At 43.1% G+C, this 16,767-nt stretch overlaps 1 protein-coding gene across 1 annotated transcript in view; it reads right to left on the reverse strand.

The window, feature by feature from the left end:
- JHY (junctional cadherin complex regulator) overlaps nt 1–16,767 on the reverse strand; it is a 67,676-nt gene that overhangs the window by 25,677 nt on the left and 25,232 nt on the right. The window contains exon 4 of the mRNA XM_007128968.2: nt 5,523–5,636. Coding sequence (XP_007129030.1) covers nt 5,523–5,636 — 114 coding nt within the window. The remainder of the gene's footprint in view (nt 1–5,522; nt 5,637–16,767) is intronic.

The following is a 16,767-nucleotide window of genomic DNA, read 5'->3' on the forward strand; positions in this document are numbered from 1 at the left end:
CCGTGCCTCCATTCTATTTCCGAGATTCTGGATCATCTTTACTATCATTACTCAGAATTCTTTTTCAGGTAGATTGCCTATTTCCTCTTCATTTATTTGGTCTTTTAGGTTTTTACCTTGCTCCTTCATCTGTGACATATTTTTTTGCCGTCTCACTTTTTTTTTTTTTTTAATGAGTGTGATTGTGTTCCTGTCTTCCTGGTTGTTTGGCCTGAGGCTTCCAACACCGGGGTTTGTAGGCTATTGGGTAGAGCTGAGTCTTGGTGCTGAGATGAGGAACTCCATGAGACCTCATTCTGATGAATATTCCCTGGGGTTTGAGGTTCTCTGTTAGTTCAGTGGTTCATAAGAGGGAGGCCGGGGAGATCAGGAGAGGCAGGTGGGAGGGGCCCTCCGGGAGAAGCTGAGCAGGAGAGAAGCAGAGGGCAATTGCCCCGCCCACTCGGGTCCGGGGAGCCTGCTGATCTCCCAGGCCAATCCCCTGCCCTCCAAAGCCCTCTCCAGGCTGCATAGCTCCTTGGAGGCATAGGAGGGAGGGCAGGGAGATCAGGAGAGGCAGGCAGGAGGGGCCCTCCCAGACGGAGGAGCAGGAGAGGAGAGGAGGGCATTTGCCCTGCCCACTCAAGCCCAGAAAGCCTGCTGGGCTCCCAGGTGAGGTCCCCTGCTGAGACCAGGGGTGGAGGGCACCCTGGGCCCCTTCTGTTCCTTGAGCCTAATCCCCACCCTCTACAGCCCCCAGGGCCTTTTTCAGCCCTGTGGTCCTGAGCATTTGCCCCGCCCACTGCCCAAACCTCACCCTTTCTTAGGCCCCACCCTCCACAGCCAGGGCCTTCCCTCCCACCCTTTTTTTTTTTTTTCCTCTTCTACTTTTTTACTATTGTGGTATTGTTGTACCTTCCGGTTGTTGATTCATCTTTATTTTTATTTTTATATTCTTCCTAACATATCTGTTAGTTTCCTAATTTTATTTTTTACTTTGTTATTTATTTTATTTTACTTATTTTGGCTGCCCCAGGCGGCTCATGGGATCTTGGTTCATGAACCCAGGGTCGGGCCAAAGCTCCTGCGGTGGGAGCTCTGAATTCTCAGTATTTTTAAAGTGAAAACACACAGGCTTAAATGGTCCAGGGACCTTGTTTCCAGCATATCACCCTTTCTTTTCTTGTCCTCTATCTCCAGTTTCTGATCCTTTCAGCATAAAAATGTGTTTAAACCTCTTCTATTAAAAAAAAAAAAAATGAAACAATCCCTTACTTGATCTCATTCTCTGGTTAAACCTCATCTCTTAATCCACAGCCAGGCATCTTAAAATGTAGGCTGGTCTTCATTTCCCCAGCTCTCATCCTGACCTCTGTACCGTGCAGGAGAGCCCTTATTCTCACTGAAACTGCTTTGCTCAGGCCACCAATGACCTTTTAGTGCTAAATCCTATGGTACCATTTTCTTTAACTTTCTATTTTTTCAAACTTACACAATTATTTCAGACTTACAGAAAAATGGCAAGAATAGCACAGAGAACCCCCAAATATCCTCACTGATTCACCACTTTTTAACATTTAGCCACATTTCTTCATTCTCTCTCTTTCTGTAGATCTCCCGCTCTCCATTTGTAGACAAACAAATCTACATTCTATCATTTATAGTATTATTGTTTATATCATCATCACTTAGTCTGAATCATTTGAAACTTGCATATATGAGTTGCATACGTCACTCCCTTTTCATGGCACCTTTTTACTTGTCTTCTCTGCAGAGTTGAACCCTGTTCACTGATTTCCCTTCCTTGAAGTTTTCATGTCTCAGGTTCCATGACACTGTTTTATCCTGGTCAGCTTTCTGCCTCTCTGCAATCCCTTTGTAATCTTTTTTTTTTGTTTTTTTTTTTTGTTTTTGTTTTTTTGTTTTTGTTTTTTTGCGGTACGCGGGCCTCTCACTGTTGTGGCCTCTCCCGTTGTGGAGCACAGGCTCCGGACGCGCAGGCCCAGCGGCCATGGCTCACGGGCCCAGCCGCTCGTTCCGCGGCACGTGGGATCTTCCCGGACCGGGGCACGAACCCGTGTCCCCTGCATCGGCAGGCGGACTCTCAACCACTGCGCCACCAGGGAAGCCCCCTTTGTAATCTTTTACCATCTCTACCTCTGCTCTCCCTTAAAATAGTCTTACCAATTTCTCCATGGCCCTGTTCTTGACCTTCCTTTCTTCTCCCACTACCTACAATTCCTGGGGCAGCTCAGCAATTCCCATGGCTGCAACCCACCAGGGAATTCTTATGATGCAAATGTACATAGGCTAACTCAGATGTCTCTCCTGAGTTCTAGGTCCTTCTCCCTACAGGCACCTCCTAACTCAATGTCAGGCCCACTGCTGGCCTTACGCACCCCTCTTTCATTCCTAGAACCAAAGCCCTCCTCTTCTTCCTCAGTGGTGTTGGTGCCACTAATCAGACACTCAGAAACTATTCTCTTTCTCTCCCACATTCACCTTGTATTTAAGCAATTGCTAAGTTTGTTCATTCCACTTCCTGACCACCTCAAGGCAGGGGCTGAGGGGGATCAGGTGCTGTCCTAACCTGCCAGGAGTTCAATCCAGCCGGTGGAAGAAGATATACCCACCATCCTGCAAAGTGAACTGATGGCATGTGGAGTGTGGGGCAAACAGAGCAAATGCTGCCACCTTTCCAGTTCTCTCATCATCTCTTGCAGAAATTACAGCAGAAGTCTCCTGACTGGTTTCGCTGTCTCTGCAATCTTACTATTCTCTTCCAATCTATTCTTCAGACCTTGGCAGTTTGTTAACATGAAAGCCCAATGATGTCATTAACCTGCTTACAATTTGCCAATGGCTTCCTGCTCTCCATAGGATAAAACTGAAAATCCTCTGATCGGCATAAAAAGCCTTTCATGGCCCCTAGCTGACCTGCCCAGCCCTGTGTCCCTCATACTTTGCCCTTTAGCCTCTGAACTCCAGGTAATACTCAGGACAGACTAGATTGCCCTGCATTTTTACACCTCTGCTCCCATTTGTCTGCTTCGCATATTTTGACTCATCCTTCTAGGGGCAGCTCAAGTGCTATCTCTTTTCAGGAAGCTTTTCCTGTCTTTTTAGGGCAGAATTAGGTGCTCTTTTAGTTACACTAAAAGAAAGAATTAAATTATACCTACTTTTATATCACTGCATTATAATGGTTACATATCTGTCTTCCCACTACCAAAAGTTTTAAGCTCCTTGAGGGCAGGAATCATTTTTTTTTTAAAGGATCTTTTGTCAAGTTTTATTTACTTTTCTGAAGAGTTTTTTTTAAAAAACCATGTCTTTTGGGCTAGTCACCTAAAAGCTAGTGGTTGGAATATAGTAGGTACTCAAAAATATTTGTTGTCTGAATTATTTTGATTTCACATAATGGTATCTCTTAGTAGTGAGTTACTCATTGTTAGAGTAAGTTTACTGAGGGATATGCAGATTCTTTGAAAATCATCTTTCAAGAAAAAGATTTCAAATGAGGCCCATTTTCACTTGAGATTCACTAAATGACCTTTAAATTGTTTTTTAATCAACCATTAAATATTGAGATCAGCTTTGGGTAAAGCAATGTGCTAGGAGGTGGAGAGGAATACAATGCTAAGGTTCAAGGAACTTATCGTGTAGTTGGTACAAAAGAAACACAGGCAACAGCTAATGAGACGATGGCCGAATAGGATTAAACCCTGGAGGAGTGGTCCCAGCCACAAGCACAACAGGACAGGGGTGGGAGAGGCAGGAGGGGGACCACAGAGAAGCCATCGGAGGTGGGTAGTTGAAGAGGAGAAAAAATGTCAGCCTGGAGGTTTGTATGCTGAGTGCCCCGCCAGCATGCAGGATGCAGCGAACACCTAACAAATCCTTTCTGAATAAAGAAAGGGAAACATCCCTTGGGCCACTCCGTCTTGCTGTCATTTTAGATGCAACAATCTTAAGACGTTTTGCTCCTTATTGTGTTTCCTCAGGAGTGGGTTAGAAACAAATGAGTCTTGTACCCTCAGAGATGAAGCAGTATCCTTTTTGCTTTCTTCTGATTTTCTTCTGTATGAAGTTTTTTACTGTCTCTGCCTAGGGCCATGCTATGCATTAAGCACCGTGATTTTACCTTGATTATTTTATCACTGGCCGAGACTCCTACGATTTTCCATAGTGACAAGTGTGAAAGCTAGAGTTTGCAAGAATCCTACATGCTTCAACTGTGTTTCCTATAGTAATTTAAGTAACTAGAGATAAAGGATCATAGATTTATAGCATTTTGCAGCTGGGATGGACCTTGTAGTTCATTTTGGCCAATGCTTCGTTTAAGAAAAAAGAAACTTAAGGCTCAGGGGAAGCTGAGATTTGCCCAAGTCACGCATCAAGTAAATGGCGGGTCAGGGCCCAGAACTCCCTGTCTTCTGACCCAGTCCTTTACCCACAACACATAACAAGCCTTACGGCGTTTCCTTTGTCCCCTCAATCCTGTTGGCCGAGCTGCCTAGGCTCTCCATCAGGTCTGGTAGGAGACCCTGTCCTCTAGGTCCACTTCTAGGAGACATTTGTCCCCATCCTCCCAACTTCTGGGTGTGGCCTCCCTGGCATGAGCTTTCAGAAGCTTCAGGTGAATGGCTGTTTTCATTTTTCTTTCTTTTTTTTTTTTTTCTGGCAACTCTTAAGAGTAGCCTGGAGGCTACTGCAGAGGCAAAAAGATGATTTGAGCTGTCCCTCTTTTCTAACTTTTCTGAAACTGGAATGAATTTTTTTCTTCTTATTATTACTTTTCCACTGTACATAGTTTTAACTAATGATGTCAACAGGCCCTACAGTCTGGGTGATTTCAAAGGGCTTTATCCCTTATGAAGCAGGTATAAAACCCGGTACAAGAGCAACTGCCCCACATAACACTATACACTGGATTAAGAAGACATCAGCTGCTAGAGCTTTTCTTGATTCTTCTAGAAAAACAATCAGTGGGGACGGTTTCATAAAAATCTTCCCTGAAACCATATTGTGATTTCAAAGTAGTAAACCCATGGCCAGAAAAAGGGATGTCATCACGCTAAATTACTAGGTGGTAGGCGTTTATGTTCTGCAAACGAGGGCTCAGTGAGGCTCTGGGGATTCCCACCCATTTTTAGGGACCATATCCCCCATCACCTAGGGATACTATATGACTGATAACTCCAAAAGGAAACAGACTTGGGAGCAGCACAGGACTGGACAGTATTTTGGAACTGTGATTTTTTTTTTCCTGCCTGTATTTTCTCCATGTCATTCCTCTGAATGTTTGAAGAGTGATATGATGATTTTTCTCTAGGAAATAGAACGTTGGGAAAGTGGGTAGGGTTGGCTAGCTGAGCAAGTAATGACCCATCCGGGCAGAAGGCAGTCTTACCCATCAGAAGGTGGGTAACTATTCTCAGGCATAAGAATAAACCCTTAAGTGATAAGATGTCAGTCACAAACATCACTTAGATCCAGCAGTAACCCTTGAAACACACTTGAAATTCAATCTAGCAGGTGACCTTTAGCTGTTGGGCTCTTTGATGCCATTTGTCTTCAGGGTCGATAGTGACATTTCCAATCTCTCTGGTGTTCTGAATAGACGTCTTGTCAGTTACTCTGACGGGGTAGGAGATCTAAGGGGGTAAAACATATACAGCATGTTAACTGGATTCATTTTAGTCTTATGGCCATGGGGCTCGAGTCTGTACTCTAGAAAGACGTCCTGCAGGGTTACATTTTTTTTTTTAACACCTTTATTGGAGTATAATTGCTTTACAATGGTGTGTTATTTTCTGCTTTATAACAAAGTGAATCAATTATACATATACATATGACCCCATATCTCTTCCCTCTTGCATCTCCCTCCCTCCCACCCTCCCTATCCCACCCCTCTAGGTGGTCACAAAGCACCGAGCTGATCTCCCTGTGCTATGCGGCCGCTTCCCACTAGCTATCCACCCTACGTTCCATGCTACTCTCTCACTTCGTCACAGCTTACCCTTCCCCGCCCCCCGATATCCTCAAGGCCATGCTCTAGTAGGTCTGTATTTTATTCCCGTCCTACCCCTAAGCTCTTCATGACATTTTTTTTTCTTAGATTCCAAATATAATATTCCATTGTATATATGTGCCACATCTTCTTTATCCATTCATCTGTTGATGGACACTTAGGTTGCTTCCATGTCCTGGCTATTGTAAATAGAGCTGCAATGAACATTTTGGTACATGACTCTTTTTGAATTATGGTTTTCTCAGGGTATATAGGGTTACATTTTATTTATAGTTCATTTCAAGGATTCATCTCAGTCCTTAGGTATCTGGATTATTCCCAAGGAAAATGGGAATAAATAATGTTTTCTCTTGCAGGGATGATGTGAGAATTGGTGTTTTGAGGTCAAACTACTAATTATTGGGTTGGTCCAAAAATTCGTTCCATAAGATTATGGAAAAAACCCGAATGAATTTTTTGGCCAACCCAATACTTTAAATGCTCAATACATACTCAAGGGACCTGATTTTAGAACAGTTATCTGAGCCGGATGCTGCAACTAATGTTTAAGTATGCCAAACAAATAATGAAATAACACTATACTCCAAGATGATGATAAGAACAATAAAAATAACTAATATACATTGTCATGATAGCTGTCCTAAGCACTTCGTATACGTTAGTTAATTCTCACAACAATCTTACCAGGTATGTACCTTTTATTATCCCCTTTTTGCAGATGAGATAACTGAGGAACAGAGAGGTTAAGTAACTTGCCCAGAATCAACAGCTAGTAAGCAGAGGAGCTGGGCAGTCTAACTCCAGAGATTGTACAATTAGTGATTTTGCTAAATTAACTCACTTATTAGAAATATCATCTTTGACTTGCAGACTTTGTAGTTTTGACACCCCATAAATTGGAATGATGTAGGTTAGTGGTGCTCAACTTTAGATAGATATTAGAATAACCTAGGAAGCTTTTAAAAATTAATGTTCTGGTCCCATCCCAGATCAATTAAATCAGAAGCTCTGGGGCTGGCCCCAGATATGAGTCTCGTACTTTAAAAGCTCCCCAGGTGGGTCTAACCTGAAGACAGGTTTGGGAGCCAGTGATGAAGGCAGCTATGTGGGATTTAGGTCCCCAAATTATTGATGGATTTAGGTTCCCAAATTATGGAGGCTCTCATTAGCTACCTGTTTTAAGTCAAGGAATTAGATTGTCTTCTGTGCTATACGGAATTCTAGCCACCAGGTAGCATTTCAGAAAGCAAACTTAAAGTTCTGCGATAGAATGTTGGCAAAGATTCTGGCGGTAATTATCCAGTACACCCTCTGGTGCTTCTGTACCATCCCTGGTAGACGTTCCTCCCCTCACTGCCTAATCACTAGCCCCTTCTCCAGGCAGGAGTTATCTGCTTGTCACTATTCGTATAGGTTTAAAGATCTTGACGGAGAAAGAAGGAACAAGGTGGCTTGTGAACAGTTCCTTTCTGTGGGAGACCTGGTCCTTTCAAACACTCCCTGGAGTAAAATGTTAGACCTTTGAATCTCTGTTTTATCAATGATAAACATTATTTTCCATCCTCGAGAAACCTAAATGCTATAAGGCTCTTCCTTATAAGAGCAGTGATAGGTCTGTCTGTAATTTCTATTCCTCTGCCCTTTGAAATAACGTAGAATAAGTCAATCCCTCTGTCGCAAAACAGCCCTAAACTGGTAGAGCCTAAGGTGCCTTCCCCAAGCCTTCTCTTACATAGAAGACTTCTCAAGATGTCTTTGTCATTCCTCCTGGGAAAGATTATTCATATGGGGTCCTGTGGCCACCCTGCTTTGTCACCTGCAAGATGCTGGTCTCCCCATTTCTAAACTGATGTCCTTAATTTAAAAATTTAGATTCAGGATTTGATACTTGTTTTGTTCAATTTCGCCTGGTGGGCTATGTGGTGTGAGAAGCAGCAAGGTGGAAGGCTGGGAAGAGGATGGGGCTTAGGATCTGTCATGGCTGCGTTTGAAGTCTCCCCCTCTGTTTCTGACTTTTACTTCAGACTTATGCAGACTAGCATTCAATGCAGAAAGAGGTAAAAATACTTGTTAAATATTAACTAGTAAGCAGGCGTTTGACAGTGAAGATAACCTCATTCCTTACCACTCAAGGTGGCTTCTCTGGCACAAGAAAGACAATTTGTTCCTTTTGTTTTGGGTGTAACCCCCGCCTCTACCTGAATGCCTCCCTATCACAATTGCCCTACTAATATATACAAATAAGGGAAATAGGGCTTCCCTGGTGGCGCAGTGGTTGAGAGTCCGCCTGCCGATGCAGGGGACACGGGTTCGTGCCCACGTCAAGGAAGATCCCACATGCCGCGGAGCGGCTGGGCCCGTGGGCCATGGCCGCTGAGCCTGCGCGTCCGAGGACTGTGCCCCGCAACGGGAGAGGCCACAACAGTGAGAGGCCCGCGGTGCCCACGTCATGGAAGATCCCACATGCCGCGGAGCGGCTGGGCCCGTGAGCCATGGCCGCTGAGCCTGCGCGTCCGAGGACTGTGCTCCGCAACGGGAGAGGCCACAACAGTGAGAGGCCCGCGTACCATTAAAAAAAAAAAAAAATAAGGGAAATAGTGTGAAAGTTTCAGTACTTAAAGGTTGATCTGAAAATGGGAAAAAATGAAAATATAACTTTTTCCATGTTTGAATTCTCACCGCTAATACAAGGAACAAAATGTACTATTGGATCATGGCAATTTTAAAATTACAAATGGAAGTAATTAACAGGTTTTGAGTGATTACCTACTCTACAAATGGAAAACTTCACAATACCATGGAACAGTTTAACTTGTGCTGAGATGGAAAGTTTGGAGTTCTATAAATGCTCAAGGTCAGGAACCACTTCTCATGTTTCCATCTCTCAGTCCCTCACTGGTTCCAGAAACATGGGATGACAGTAAAAGTATTAGATTTTACAGCTTCTGTCATCATTTTCTCAAAGGCTTCAGTCCCTTACTGCCATGACGTTAAACAGATACACAACTCATTTAAAAGAAAAATCAACTCCATCCTGGAGGAGAAATGAAGGTCGGGGCAGGAAAAAAAATCTAAATAGGCTGCCTAAGCAGGCGAGGAAATAATCCTTTTTTAAACCTCAGACACGCAATGTCTTGGACAAGCTGGAGCCTGGGAGAAGTTGGGTTTATTCCTAGATCAGCCACTAGGGGGTGTGATTCCCGGCTTTTGTAAAGGGGACTTAGTTTAATTAATTTGGTTTTTCACTGGTGATATTGATTGTTTGAGTAACAACGATGGGATCCCTTACGGAGCTCTGATAAAAAGTTTACAAATGAAAAATACATTGTCCTACGCTTCCTTCCCCAGAGAACATAGGATGTATAATATTTCCATCCACAGGCTGTTTTGGTAGAACTTGGTGTCTGAATCACTCCACCGAGTCTCTGGGTGAGTAAAACATACTTCTACATTATCTCTTTGAAAGTGGAATGGGACACAACCTCTGCTAGCTATTTCTTTTTTTTCCTTGGTGAACCATTCTATTAATACCAATCAAATCGAGAAAATGATCAAATGAAATTGCATTTTGAGCATCATAAGCTGTGTAATGTCTATTCTGTTAAATTGGGGCCATAATTGCTTCTCCACTGAAAAGATACAACAAAGACAGCAATCATGGCATGTCATTATCCCAGACTAGAAAACCGGCCTTTGCTGGGAGGACTTCAAAGGCTTGTGGTTCTCGAATTGCATTTGGCTGCTATTGTTGGAGCGCAGGCAATCTTGATTAGGTGTTTACACTGAGGTAAGGCGCAGAGCAGAGCGCCTGAGTGCCTGGGTCTAGAGCCATTAAAAAATTGTACATTATGTTCCTGGCTTTGAAGTGAGGGTTTCTATGTAGGAGAGCAACTCAGACTGAGTACAGCTGAGCTAGATTGGGCTGCTACTTCTCTCTCAAAGAAACTCATCAGGTTCTTAGAGAATCAGCGCCACAAAAAAAGTTGATGCTTTTCCAAGAGCTGTATGTGAATCACTGTGTATCCGCAGAGACACACACTGAAACATGTTTAAATAGAATATCACTGTGTGGTCCTGCAGTCGCGGGAGGTTCGGGTCCTTTTCTCCTCTTTCTGTTGTTTTCTGTTAATAACCGTGTGTTTGGATGTCGTGGGGAGTCTCCCATTAATTTATTAGGTTCCTTGTTCTCACTCCTTGATGGTGTTAACAACGAGCATATATCCCAGTTAAAATAGGCCAGAGAGTCCTATTTTTCTAAATGGGGTATTTGCTTGCCTTCATTCCAACACAGCTGTTACTGACTCCCTCTCTTTGGGGCATAATCAGCGGACTCAGTTGATGTTTCTTTGTTAACTTGGCTAATGAGTGATCTGCAGTTTTAACTCTGTCCTATTTCTAATACACTTTGCTCTGTGTCTGTCTGCACCTGCTAAGATCAATGCTACTGCACCCTGTATTGACACACGGCCAGCAGAAGAGGTGGAGGCATGGCAACACAGAGAGCCTGCCGCGGTCAGGCTCCAACACAGGGATTTAGTACAGCAGTTTGAATTATCTGGGGATTTGTATTAATTATTCAGCTACTTAGAGTCAAAACACCTGAAACCTGAAAGGTTTTGGCTCTGCCTGGCCACTTTCTCCATCCTGCAGAACACTTCGTAATGTATCAGTATTTAGCACGTACGTGCTCAGAAGAAATTGATGACACTGACACCTCTGGATATATTATTTTTACATTCATTTTCCAGATAAGATACTTGAGCTTTTGACAACCCCAAGCTAATTATGCCAGTCACCTACTTTAAAATCCTTTGATGCTCTTACATTGCCCTTACCTTTAAAGGTTTATAAGGCCCGACATCCTCTACTCTTCAGCCTCCCCTCCCTGCTCTCTTTAGGCTGTACTTTTTCAGGCCTGCTCTTGGGCCACATGCTCTGGGGCCACGTACAGGGCCATTCTTTGACTGGAAACTCCCCTTTACCTCACTTGTTCTGACCAATCCCATTCACTGTTCTAGCCTTGGCTGAAATATAGTTAGCCTTCCCTGATAGCCTGGAGGGGATTATAACACGCACCTGAGCTCACGGCCTTAGTGCTCTGGCCTTTCCCTTGTGTGACAGGTTTCACCCTGGTCATTATGTTTGTCTCGCCTCTAGATGTTAAGTCCCATGAGGGCAGGAAAAGTAGGGACTCTGTGCCGGACTGTTCAGCTCCAGAGGCGCTACTCCCATGAGCTACGTGGTGGTTCTGGATGTGCCTGGCGGATATGTGCTCAATAAATATTACTGAGTGAGAAGATCAATCTACATTGCTCACTGGACGCTCCGTTTACATCAGAACACATTCTAATCTATCGTTTATCTGGCTAGAGCTGTGGTTTGTATTAAAGCCTGGAGGCTGTCAGCAAAACAAGGTGGAAGCTAGGATCCCATCTCTGTTCTTTCCCTCGCTGGTTCGGCCCCAGGCCCGATGGCCCTTCGGCATGTCAGCCCTTGGCATTTGCTGTTCCCTTTTCCAAGGAAGCCCTTTCCTCAAATATTTGCGTGGCGCTCTCTCCCACCTCCTTTGTGATCTATTTACAGTGGTAACCCTGCTCCCAGCATCCCCTCTGCCTGTGCTCTGCTTCATTCCTCTCCTCACCATTACATCACCTACTAATGCACTGATTATCTGTTTTGTCTATTGTCTGTCTCCTTCTAATAGAAAGTTAGCCCCATGAAGGCTGGGATTTTTGTCTGCTTTGTTCACGGATGTATTCCAAGTACTTAGGACAATGCCCGACACATGATGAGCTCTTAATAATTATATGCAAATGAACGAAGCAATCAACCATTTTCAAGAACGCGAAAGAGATTTTTAGGAATGTGTCGTGAAACGTCTGTGAAGGTTGATGAGCTTAGCAACCTGAACTCCCCGTTAACACAACTCAGAATATTGTAAGTGTGACCTCTGGATGGTCACAGGATTCAAACTGCTCCATTACTAAAATCCTTCAGTGATTCCATGTCATGTAGAGGAAAGGCCTAACTCTCTAGCACAGTAGCTCTAAAACTTGAGCATGTATCAGAATCAGTTAGAGGGCTTGTTGAAACACAGAGGTGAAGGCCTCACCCCAGAGTTTCTGACTCAGGAGGTCTGGGCTGGTGCCCGAGAATTTTCATTTCTAATGAGTTGCCAGGCGATTCTGATGCTGCTGGTCCGGGGACCACATCCTGAGAGCCCCCGCTTTAAAATGACACGCAGGGGCCTACGTGAAAGGTCCATGCCCATTTCTCTAGCCTAAATACGCACACTCCCGTCCTCAGGATCTAGTCATGCACAACACGGAAGTTCTCCTTAATGAACTTGCTAGATTAAGTAACACTCTCCAGTCCTTTCTTAAGATAGTGGGCCAAATGCTCATGGCTGGTCAGCTACTCTGTGGTACGCCTTGGTACGTCTATTTCCACTAGTTGAGTTATATATTTACCAAGAGTCTTTTATGAGTGTTCTCAAACCTGTCTATTCCTATTGCACGTGTTGTTAAAATTATGAACTTTCTTTTTAAAGGTTAGATCATCTGGAGAAATCTGAGTGTGAATAGAGAGTTGTTGTTTCCATGAAAAAATAAGTTAAATAATTTAGAATGACCCAATAAAGCAAATAGAAAAATAACAACTGGGGAGGGGGGTCTGTAAAAGACTAGGGGAACAGTCACAAAAATCTAGAAAGATTATGATCTTAGATCGTTTCTAAACACTTCTTAAGTTTTTATGTTGCTTTCAAGAAATCGGAAGTGGACACCATAGATCTTTCAAACTGATGTGAGAAAGATAATACAAAACTGTAGTCCATAGAATATACACTGACAGGAAGGCCCCGGCCCCTCAGTAAAAGGTTGGTGAATTAATGTGTATTTATATACTTTAAGTGAAAGTAAAGTACTTAAGGTCATCGTTTGTCATATCTGCTTTAACCACTTTACTTGATTAACTGACCAGCTGCCAGTTCGTGACCAGCACCAAAGTGGTTCCTCCTGTACCCACAGGTCTCTACTTAAACAGTGTCCTTTCTCGCCCTCATGCCATCCCATATGCTCTCTCTGCCTGTGGTAACTTTGCTGTCCACCTCCACCTGTTACTTTCTACTTCTCCCTAAAGAATCAGTTCAATGACTGCCTCTTCCGTGAAGCCCTCTCTGACTTCCCCCAACAGACTTGGGTACTTCTTCTTCTGGGTTCCTTTGGGGCCAGACATGTATCCAGGACAGCAGTTATCACTTGGTTCTGACTGTTTACATGTCTGCTTCCCACTTGGCCAGAAGCTCCTGAAGAGCATATACACTGACAGCAGTTTATAAAATGACCACAGAATCGTAGCATTTGGGGGAATTTGGTAAAGAGGTAAAGGATGGTTTCCATCACCATAGCTCTCGACTTTACTGCACAGCAGTGCACTATGGCCTGGGTAAGAGAGCACAGAATTATCAGGTTCTCCAGGCACATTTTTGACACCTATCCTTAGACATGATTAATTCTGTTAAAGTTCTGGTTTTCGAAAGGGCGTGCTTCAGTTATGGGGAAAGTTTTCTTTCCATGGATCCCTCCTCAGTAATGTCGAATTAATGAAGTGTCACTCTACAGATCAGATAAATAAGTGCTGAATAGTGCATACAAGAAAGATGCCTTAAGAAACTTCTTGTACTGAAAACCATAAAGTTCAATTTAAATTGTGCTGTCATAAGTAAGTGCTCTTGTTGTGGTTGCACAGGGCAAAATAATAATAATAAAAAAAAGATCAATCAATGAACATACACAGAGTACCTACTCTGTAGAAAAATATTTTTAATGAGTATAATATGAGACATGGGACTCAAAAACACCATTAAACTAGAATTCTATAAAAAATAATTCTGTGTTTCTAACCAAACATAATTAGAAAAAGATGATCATAATTTAAATAAAGGTAAAGTTTAATTTTATAGATAACCAAAAGTTTCACAAACTATGAAATTTAAAACCATGGAAAAGGAGAGTGTTATATCACTTAGATATTAATCTTATCCAATAGGAGGCTAAATTCAAATCAAATGTTCAATAATAAATATATTTATACAGGGCTATATGATTGTGCAAAGTGTTCACATACAGCATCTTATTTGGTCATCTAAATAATCCTGGGTCTGTAGAAGAAGGCAAACATTTGTAACCTCACTCTAATGGGGAAAAACAAAGCTCAGCAAGATTTTTTTTTATTTACCAAAGGTAATAATTGGCTCTAATAATAATGGGGCTCAAATCTGGTCTTTCAATGCCAAATTCCATTATTTAAGTCAAGAGCACAAGCTCGTTAGTCTTTTTTATTTTTTCATTTTGAAAGTGGTAAAATTCTGAATCCCCCCCAAAACTGTTTAAAAATCACATTCCTTCAGAAAAGATGTAGCAAGTGCTTACTGTATGCCAGGCTCTCGGAGTTCAGAGATGAGCCTTTAGGAGCTCAGAGACATGTAAAGACATACAGACACATACACTAAATAGTGCAGTGTGGTGTTATGGATTCTATGGTGGATGTTCAAGGATGAGGGAGGAACTCAGAGAGTCTTCATAAAGATAGGGAACTTTGAGCTGAATCTCAAAAGGAGGCTGAGATTTTCCCAAGCAAACAAGACAGGGAAAAGTAATCCATCAGCCTGGACAGAGGCCCAGGGGAAACACTGGGTTCTGGGAGCTGTGAGTTCCCAGAGTACGACTGGAGCATAGGATGCAAGGGAGGAGTGACAAAGAATGAGGCTAAAATGGCAGGAAGGAGCCAGGTCACAAAAGGCCTCGAGTACCACTCTGAGAGTTAGAATTTTATCTTGAAATCAACAGGGACTCTCATTAAGCAGGAGATTGATATGATCAGATTTGTATCTAAGAAGAACACTTGTGAAGGCAGTGGAGAAGATAGATTTGAAAGAGTTATGATGTGAAATTGTACTTCAAAACCAAAGTGTCAAATATTCATATGTTCCTTATCACTAGTGTAAATATTTGAAATATAACTGAGACCGAAGGCAACTATTAAAGAAATATTGCCAACAAGTTGGGTACAAGACTGTAGGGTCCTATAATGCACGGGGCAGTGTTTGATTGACTGGGGACCCTCAGGAGATAGCATGGTGAGTGTGAGGTGTGTCCACCCCCGTTGTGTACAGTCTTTTGGGAGTCACATCACAGAATGCGCTGCAAGAGCCTACAGATGTTATTCTTTTGACAACACTTTGTTCTTATTCTACCTGCAGTTACATCCCTTTCATTTTGAGACACTGTAGCCTGGAAAAAAAAAAAAAAAAAAAAGCTGTTTAGGAGAACCTAGTCCCAGGGTGGATTCCTTTCTCGTGGCTTAAGGAATGACCAGTGGTAATAACAGCTTCCCTTTACTGAGTGTCTGCCACGTGTCAGGAGCTTTGTAGAAACTCTTCCAAGAGCCCTCCAAGGCAGAAATGGACCCCATACAATAGATGAGGAAGATAAGGTTTGAAGAGTCACTTGCTCAAATATCTAGTTAGTGGTACCACCTAGTACACGGAAAAGCCAGCATTTAACCCATGATAGTCTGACTCCCAAACCAGTGTTCTGTTTCAGTTTCATCTCTTCTCCCACTATATCGTGTTGCCCCCTAGGAGAGAATGCTGCTTCCAAGGCTGGGGTCCCAGAGCTTACATAGTCTTTTCTTTCTCATCCATTCACGTCTCAATTCGAATGATATCTCCTTAGAGAGCCCTTCCCCAAGTACCTCGCTAAACATCCCACTTACACCCTGCTCATTACGTTATTAAAGAAAGTTGATTCAGTATCCTTTGAGATGTTTATCCCTACCTGAAGTTATTTTGTTACATGTTTCCTGTCACCTGACTGGATGTAAATCCCTTGGAGGCTGGGCTCTGCATGTCTTGTTTTCTGTTACATCCCTAGCACTAAGAACAGTACCTAGCACACACTCTTGCTCAATAAATGCTTGTTGGCTGAGTTACCTGCTGCCTCAGCAACAGTCTCAAACATGTGCCGATGCTCAGAATGGGTAGTGGGTTCTCTAGAGGACTTTATATTGTTTTGAAGACCATAGGTAATTGAATAACCTTTCTATATGCACACTGCAAAGTATCTGTAATTTCTTTAAGAAATTTCAAGGAAAAAACAGAATAACATGTATAAAGCACTTCCTGCTCCTTTCTGAGCCCGTACTAAATTTCGCCTTCATCAGCCTTCAAAGTCACATTAGAATCAAGCTAGAAAGGTAGCTCAGGACTTCCCTGGTGGCGCAGTGGATAAGAATCTGCCTGCCAATGCAGGGGATACAGGTTCGAGCCCTGGTCCGGGACGATCCCACGTGCCGTGGAGCAACTAAGCCCGTGCGCCACAACGACTGAGCCTGTGCTCTAGAGCCACGAACCACAACTACTGAAGCCCGCGCGCCTAGAGCCCGTGCTCCGCAACAAGAGAAGCCACCGCAATGAGAAGCCCGCGCACCGCAATGAAGAGTTGCCCCCGCTCACCGCAACTAGAGAAAGCCCGCACGCAGCAACGAAGACCCAAACGCAGCCACACAAAAAAAAAAAAAGGTAGCTCATTGTTCAAGAGACAATTTCCTTTAATGGTAGATCATAAATTGACTCAAATTCTAGTGAGTTTCAGACAAATACTTCTGGTTATGAGCCAAATCATAAATAAAAGTAAGCACTGAATATTCACCAGCGAAGTTATTGGCCGACTGTGATACTTAGGTGCCTTCTA

This window comes from Physeter macrocephalus, chromosome 16 (genome assembly GCF_002837175.3).
Source record: "Physeter macrocephalus isolate SW-GA chromosome 16, ASM283717v5, whole genome shotgun sequence".
Taxonomy (NCBI): Eukaryota; Metazoa; Chordata; class Mammalia; order Artiodactyla; family Physeteridae; genus Physeter; species Physeter macrocephalus.